This window comes from Lithobates pipiens, unplaced genomic scaffold, assembly GCF_037356315.1.
Source record: "Lithobates pipiens isolate NorthernLeopardFrog02 unplaced genomic scaffold, aLitPip1_a1.2 Scaffold_25, whole genome shotgun sequence".
NCBI classification, from domain to species: Eukaryota; Metazoa; Chordata; class Amphibia; order Anura; family Ranidae; genus Lithobates; species Lithobates pipiens.
In genome coordinates, this window is record NW_027507787.1 from 186387196 (window position 1) to 186395887 (window position 8692).

Below are 8692 nucleotides of genomic sequence, written 5' to 3' on the forward strand. Positions count from 1 at the left end.
ATGCAATATAAAGCCTAAAAATCATCAAAAGAGGGACTTACTACATGTGGGACATGAAAAAGGAACCAACTGAGGCCCATGAAAAAGATCCTACAATGAAAAAACAAGAGAGAGATATGACAAAGATGTGGAGAGACACAGAGTATGTGCAAAGTATATTGTATACCTGTATTGCCTAGTTGTATAAGGAGATCATAGGTTCATATGCATACCTGGGTATGTGCTCAGGGGCAGGAGTGGAAGACAGATGTCCGTCTTCTAATTATAGTATAAGGGAGACACTGAAGGGACAGAATATATATATGTTTACATTACTACTAACACTGTACCGCAGGTGCAACAAACTACATCAGCATCAGTGCTATATATGGTTCCGGCTTCCACCAGTGTGATGATAAATGGATCACACGATATTCAGAGCATATAACCAAAAATAAGTAATATATAGTTCAATAAAGTTAAAACAAATGTTCCTCCCTAATAGGTATCCTATAACATGTAATAATATGTCTGTGGACAAAAAGTACAAGCAACATCAAATCCAAATGTGCCCTGGAGTCCACAGAAATGGATACCCCACGCATAGAGGTAGACAAACATCTCAAAGATGAACCTCCAAACCAAAGGAAATCTGCCCAAAGCAAAGGCAAAAACAACCAGGCTTAGCATTATACCTTCAAAGCTGTAGAAGTCTGACTTGTGTCTCTTCAACTGGTCTCATGTGAACAGGTTGCATTTCCTATTCGCAATCATTGACCCAATTTAAATAGTGTCCAGGCATATGAGCCGACGCGCCCAGCAATTAACATCAACTGGGTGCCATCAGCACAAACGAGGACCATCACGTCGCCATGCCACGCATGCCTAGACACTATTTAAATAGGGTCAATGATTTTTAACAAGAAATACAACCTGTTCACATGAGACCAGTTTGAGATTTTTGTCTACCTCTATGCGTGGGGTATCCATTTCTGTGGACTCCATGGCACATTTGGATTTGAGGTTGCTTGTACTTTTTGTCCACATACCCCATGTTATGGGATAACTATTATGGAGAAACAGTTGTTTTAACTTTATTGAACTATATATTACTTATTTTTGGTTATATGCTCTGAATATCGTGTGATGCATTTATCATCCCACTGGTGGAGCCGGAACCATATATAGCGCTGATGTAGGTTGTTACATGAGCGGTACAGTGTTAGTAGTAATATATATATATATATATATATATATATATACACATACTCTGTCCCTGCAGTGTCTCCCTTATACTATAATTAGAAGAAGGACATCTGTCTTCCACACCTGCCCCTGAGCACATACCCAGGTATGCATATGAACCTATCATCTCCTTATACATCTAGGCAATACAGGTATAAAATATACTTTGAACATTTTCTGTGTCTCTCCACATCTTTGTCATATCTCTCTTTTTTTCATTGTAGGATCTTTTTCATGGGCCTCAGTTGGTCCCTTTCTCATGTCCCACATGCAGTGAGCCCCTCTTTTATTGATTTTTGGGCTTTATACTGAATATTTTTCTACACTGGGTCTTCAAGGGCGATAGCGGTCTCCCGTGGCCATTGTGCTATTTTTGATGTTGCCTTATGGAGTGCGCTATAGGCATCTGATGGTTGCAATTGTAAGTTATTCAATAGATTTTTGTAATACAACAGTATTTGCTAATGACATGTACCCCTGAGGAATGAGTATCTCTTGTAGACTCCAAAACGCGTCCCGTGAAGGATTCAACTCCTTGCCATCTATTTTGACTACTTGCGATATCAGTTATGGTTGACATGTTTTTATCTTTGTATTTTCTTAATAAATGTAGGATTATCTTTATATAACTTCCTGACTACTATTTGAGTGCCGTTAAAGTCCTACCCCAAGGGGAATCCTTCTTTTTGCATTTGTCTATCAGGATGCTGGCACTGTGATACAATCACTGCTACCTCTCTTCTATAACACACTTGTTATAGAACACTGCCCAGCACATATTGGGTGGGTGGTGTGAGGGCCTTGCACCGGCCCTGGATTTACCAAGCTCTGAAACAATGTGCAGCTAGGCAGGTGATATAGCTAGTTCCGGTTGCAGCTTCACAACTTCCTTTGTGATCAGCTCACTCATTTTAAAGTCTATCATCACACCACTGAATATACTTGTTGCCAACTACTTTGACTGACTTGTAGTAAGTATCATATCCAGTGGGTTATTATAAGTGCCAGGCAACCAGAATTTTTAAAACAACCAAGAGTCGTCCCTGTATCCCTGTCATGGAGGATTTATTGTCCCTGGCACTGGAGTTTTGAACTTTGCTGTCTATAATTCGATTTTCTACAAAGATACATTTATCAAATGTAGGTGAAGGTTCTACATCTGATTTCCTTTTCTTATTGCAGATGTATACAGCAGACACAGCTCACACAGCAGGCCTGCCCCAGTGAGCGAGATCAAACATGAAGTCCACGCGGAGACTCCACCAACATGTGTAGTCCACGCGAAGATTCCACCAACATGTGTAGTCCACGCGGGGACTCCACCAACATGTGTAGTCCACGCGGGGACTCCACCAACATGTGTAGTCCACGCGGAGACTCCACCAACATGTGTAGTCCACGCGGGGACTCCACCAACATGTGTAGTCCACGCGGGGACTCCACCAACATGTGTAGTCCACGCGGAGACTCCACCAACACGTGTAGTCCACGCGGAGACTCCACCAACACGTGTAGTCCACGCGGAAACTCCACCAACACGTGTAGTCCACGCGGAGACTCCACCAACATGTGTAGTCCACGCGGAAACTCCACCAACACGTGTAGTCCACGCGGAGACTCCACCAACACGTGTAGTACATGCGGAGACTCCACCAACACGTGTAGTCCACGTGGAGACTTCAACACGTGTAGTACACATTGAGACTCCACCAACATGTGAAGTCCATACTGACACTCCACCAACATGTGAAGTCCACATTGAGACTTCACCAACATGTGATCGTAGGTCCCCCAGCACTGGGGAGGTCAACCCAATGACATTGGATGGCTTCAGATTCCATCGCCTTCTTGGAGAGGGGGGTTTCGGAAAGGTAAGTGATCAGATCTTTTCTCTTAATTAGAATGTTCATCCAGGGCTACATTAGAGCTTCCTCTCTTGCTAACATTAGTTTCAGCAGGAAGTGATGGAAAATCTGCGAGAAGGACATAGACTGAAATACCCTCCTCCTATGCTAAGCAAAGTATTTTGATTTCTATCTGTGTGGCTTTTGCAGAGCTGGACATACACTTTAAAGCTCAAATTTTTCCATTTAATTCTGATAAATTCATTTGAGATGAATTAGCACAAACTGTTTTTATAGTTATATTTTCCTTTAGCAGCTAATGCCAAGTAGATAAACCTGTCCCCTGCCAACATATTATAGAGCAGGGCACTTGCTCTCTGTGGGGAAGCAGTGATTTCTCTGCAGTGATCTGACATGCCCCCTGATGAGTCAGAGCTAGGGCTCTCCAATCAGCAAAGCCATGCAGATTTGGGAGCTCTGGGCTATGACTCAGAAAGGGACCTGTCAAACCTCTGTAGAAAGACCACTGCTTTGGGGGGAGGGGAGACAGGGATACAGGAAGAGCTTTTCAATTCAGGTTGTTGCAGCTTTTTAATGAAAACAATCTATAAAAAAATTATATTGTTCTTATTTGATTTTGATGCATCTTCAATGTAGTTAGCTCATTTCAATTGAACGTTCAATCGGACGTCTAACTTTATATAGCATTGAAAGAATCAGGGTGGTGAAGGACATCAGCTTCTCCATAAAAGAAGAATGAATGGGATGAACTTTTCTCGCTGTATTCTTTATTGACAAATATTTTAATACACCTGGATGAGTGAGACTCCAGCCAGGAGTAGGAGAAGGGCCCTGAATTTCAGCTGTTTAACCAATGTAGACCCTGTGATGAATAAAATGCCATTATGGTGATTCTACCATTATTGGTGACCCATAAATAAAGTATTAAATGTGATTGAACTTCTCTGATTGTCACCTATAATTTTTCCCTCTCTCTGTTTCCTCCAGGTGGTTTTGGCATCACACACCTCCAGTGATGAACCGCTGGCTCTCAAAATTGTGACCAAGAACAACGAATTCTACAAAGATACCCTCAACGAGAGCCAAATACTGAAGGAAGCTTGTGCCAGCCCATTCTGCACTTATGCATATGGTACCTTCCAGACAAAAGTAAGTAACTTCACATTTTTGTTGGGAGAGGTCGATGTTAAACAGAGTGAATCATGTCTAACCTGAATCTTTCTTTCCTCTTCACAGAATCTTGCATTCTTCGTCATGGAATACCTAAGTGGTGGAGACCTGGAGAACTTCTTAAATAAGAGAGCACCAGTAAATATTGAGACAGCAAGGTAAGGCATGGAACCATGATAATAGGGATGGAGGTAGAACATAGTACTGTACATCGATCACATCTTATGCCCTGTACACACGGGCGGACATTCCGACTACAAAATCTGTCTGATTTTTCCAGACAAATTTTTGCCCAAGCTTGTCTTGCATACACATGGTTGCACAAAGTCGTCGAAAAATCCGATCGTTCAGAACGTGGTGACGTAGAACACGTACGACGGGACTATAAAAGAGGGCAGTAGCCAATAGCTTTCGTCTCATGATTTATTCTGAGCATGCATGGCACTTTGTCTGTCGGAATTGTCTACACACGATCGGAATTTAAACAATCGGATTTTGTTGGAAAATTTTAGATCCTGCTCTCAAACTTTGTGCGTCAGAAATTCAGACGGAAAAAGTGAGATGGAGCCCACGCACGATCAGATTTTCCAACAACAAGATCTGATCACACATTTTCCATCCGAAAGTCCGACCGTATGTACAGGGCAAAAGTGTAGGCTTGTCCTACATACAAGATTGTGGCAGGAAGGTCTGACTTTTAGTACATCTGTCCTACTACAGCTCTACCTATACATGTACAATCACACACCGAACAGACATCTCAGGCACTGGACATATCTTAGCAAAATTCTTTTTTACCCCGAGAATGAACTGTCACAAGGCCTCTACAGATGCAGTATGTTCATATACATACTGTTATTATCCAACTGTTATTGGCCAGTTCATCATCCAGTGGAAGCCTTCAACCTTGCATCTGATTGGACAATCTCTAAACTTTTTCCTCTCTAATTTACAAGTAATTATATCATATGGGGGGCTCTACCAAAAAATCTATTTGATATATATCTGACACGTTCTTGTATAATGTAATTTTTGATAAAGTTTGATTGTAAATGTGAAACTTTTTTTGTAGTTTTGTAAGAAGAGGCGAAGTTTTTTTTATTGTCTTCTGTTGGTCTTATATACACTTTAGGAGAGACTGTACAATCACAATCATATTTTTCAGAATTTGCAAAATGTATTTGTTACAAATTCAGTAATTTCAAATATCCATATACAGTAAAACATTTCTTTGTATTGTGCTAAATTCTGCTGTTACTGATAATATTTTCTTTCAATGAGATAAAGTTATTACAAGCATACATGACTATACATGATGATTGGAGCGATGGGATCAGTGTTTTGCTATTCTGTGGCTTAGATTATTATATGAAATAAAGCTGTTTGAATGGTCATCTTATATATCATTTTTTCTCTATCAGATTTCTCACCGCAGAGATCCTTTGTGGCCTACAGTTCCTTCATAACCGGGGGATTGTACACCGGGATATCAAACCAGACAACATTCTGCTGGATAGTGTTGGACATGTCAGACTCGCTGACTTTGGCTTATCAGCAACAGAGGTGCATGCATCCCAAACCCTGACTTCATTCGCCGGTACTTTACAATACATCGCACCAGAAGTGAGTATTGGATTATTTTGGATTTTCTCTCTTCTTGTCAGTAAAACAATCAGTACTGATCATTCTACTCTTTTTGATATTTTCATAGATCTATTTGGAGACGCCATATGGATTTGCTGCTGACTATTTCTCCCTGGGAATTATAGTCTATGAATTGGTGACTGCAAATTATCCATTCAAACAGTCAAATACTGAGATACGAAGAGATACGAAGTCAGACACTGCTTCCGACACCGACTTATATGCTGACTCAAATACTGCTTCTGATTCAGACACTAATTTAGATGCCAGCTCAGACAACAATCTAGGCACTAAATCAGACGTTTCGGACACTGCTTCAGATGCCAACTCAGATGCTGACTCAGAAACAGAATCATACAACGAGGAGGAGTTCTGTAGAGACTTAATCTGCAACCATGAACCAAGATTCCCTGAGGATTTTAATACGGATCTCAAGGACCTCATAGAGAAGGTAAGTAAAGACCATCTATAGCCAGCAAAGAAAATGGCTATTTTATGAATAATTATAAAAGTGGAATAGCATAGTTATTGTCTTTGTATCATGGATAATCAAATTTTTGTATATTTTTACAGCTCCTATGCAAATGTCCAGAAAGAAGAGCGATTCTTGTTAAAGATCTGCGAAGCCACCCATTTTTTAAGAGCATAGACTGGTTGGAACTGGAGGCTGGAGAAGTAAGCCCACCATTTACCATGAGCACAGTAAGTATATGGACCACACATGGGTCCAATGCAGTGCATTGTCCAATGTTCTGCATTCTATATTCTCCCAGCACCTGAGTGTGTATAATCATTTATAACAAAAAGGCCATCATTGCACAAATTCTTCAGTACTAATGTTTATTCTCTTCACAGTGCTCAGCAGACCTGACGACACAGATGCCAATGGAGAAAATTATAGAATCTGCCAAACTAGAACTGAAGACCGAATTATCAGAAGAGGATCAGAAGCTTTATTGTGGGTTCTCTTTTACAAGCAGCAGATGGGGAGAAATACAAAGGCCACAGGTGCTATCAGCACTATGGGGATGTTGGAGGCCAGTATTTTCTAGGCATGTTAGATCAGCTAAAAAGGGAGGTTGGAGGAAGAAAGGAAGGGGGGGGAGGGGAGGGGGTAAGGAATAAAGTAAGGGAGGGGGAGGAAGAAGGAGGGGGGAAGGAAGAAAGGAGGGGGAAAGAAGAAAGAAGGGGGGAAGGAAGAAAGGAGGGGGGAAGGAAGAAAGGAGGGGGGAGGGGGGAAGGAAGAAAGGAGGGGGGAGGGGGGAAGGAAGAAAGGAGGGGGAGGGGAAAGGAAGAAAGGAGGGGGAGGGGGAAATAAGAAAGGAGTGGGGAGGGGGAAGGAAGAAAGGAGGGGGGAGGGGGGGAAGGGAAGAAAGAAGGGGAGGAGGGGGGGAAGGGAAGAAAGAAGGGGAGGAGGGGGGGAAAGGAGAAGGAGGAGAAAGTATCAGACAATAACATAAAGTTACAAAAAAAATAGAATACTATAGATAACCATAGTAGTCCATAGTGCTATAATCATGGTTAGGAAGGTAATAAGGAAAGATAAAAAGGGAATGAAAACCAGTGTGTTGGGATGAGAAACACCTACCTTGATCGGCAGTAGTGACTAGCATAAAATGACCAATCCAGGGAGATCACTCCGATCATCCACACCAAGCCAGCAAAGACAGTCAGGCAATGTTAAGCCTATAGAGGTTATTGGTAGAGAGCCTTAGAGTTAGTAATTTTACCTCTCAACCATCGTTATGGAGCATAGAGAGTATAGTGATAAAGGTCTATCCATATTAGAAACAGCCATTACCTGTATCTGTGGAGATTGCTGGCGTGGTCCCCGGGGTGGGTGCCTACTCTTAACGGGCAGTCTGAAAGACGCCCTTTTAAAGCCTCCAACCCGGCGTATATCACCCACTATAGGCGGCGCCGAGCGGTGACGTCGCGGGGCCCGCCGCTCCTAGTGCGCATGCGTCATGAATTTACTGCGCGCACCAGCTTTTGGTAACCATGGGAACATCCCTGGGCCAGAAGCACCGACGGGTCCTCCCCTAATCAGGGGGCGGAGCTCCGTTCTGATGGAGAGGCGCATGTCCGCCCCTGGGAGATTAACTCCTAGTGCCTGTGAGCTGCTAGTGGACGATCCCTGATGTCAGCCATGCCAGATGGATTCATACAAATACGTTCCTTAAACAGATACAATGTTTACCAGGAATAATATTATATTCTAGGTAGTGGTTCACAGAGTATCAAAGAAAAAAATCTCACCAAAGATAATAATGGAATAATCTATGATAAATCAAAAACAAATTAACAATTAAAAATAACAAAACAAATAAAACACAGTTCCACAGATTGGGCACATCGATCTTTATAATCAGCTTACGGAATTAAGGAGCTCTAATTCAGAAAAAATTTAATTGAATAGCTCACAGGTAATAACAAAGAGGAGATGATCAATTTAAATGGACAAAAATTTGACATAATTAACGAGGATGAGGATACCAACCTTTAAACAAATTTAATATCAATATCTATTTAGGCATTCCATCGACTATATATTTTCTGGGCATGTTAGATCAGCTAAAAATTGAGGTTGGAGGCTGGTCCTTTATTAGGCGTGTGTTGGACTGGCTATAGGGGAGGTTGGAGGCCAGTATTTTCAAGGCATGTATTAGATCAGCTAAAATGGGAGGTTGGAGGCTGGTACTTTTATTTCTTTTGGCATTAGAGGTGCGTCAAACCAGCAATAAAACATTGTCTGCAATAATATGACATCACTCTCACAATAAATGGTG

At 41.8% G+C, this 8692-nt stretch overlaps 1 protein-coding gene across 1 annotated transcript; it reads left to right on the forward strand.

The window, feature by feature from the left end:
• Positions 1–5089: 5089 nt before the first annotated feature.
• Positions 5090–8208, forward strand: LOC143929805 (protein kinase C delta type-like). The gene is made up of 6 exons (XM_077453782.1): positions 5090–5094; positions 5681–5882; positions 5971–6354; positions 6477–6605; positions 6759–6981; positions 8126–8208. Exons 1-6 carry the CDS (start codon positions 5090–5092, stop codon positions 8206–8208), a joined length of 1026 nt encoding a protein of 341 aa, XP_077309908.1.
• The last annotated feature ends 484 nt before the right edge of the window (positions 8209–8692 follow it).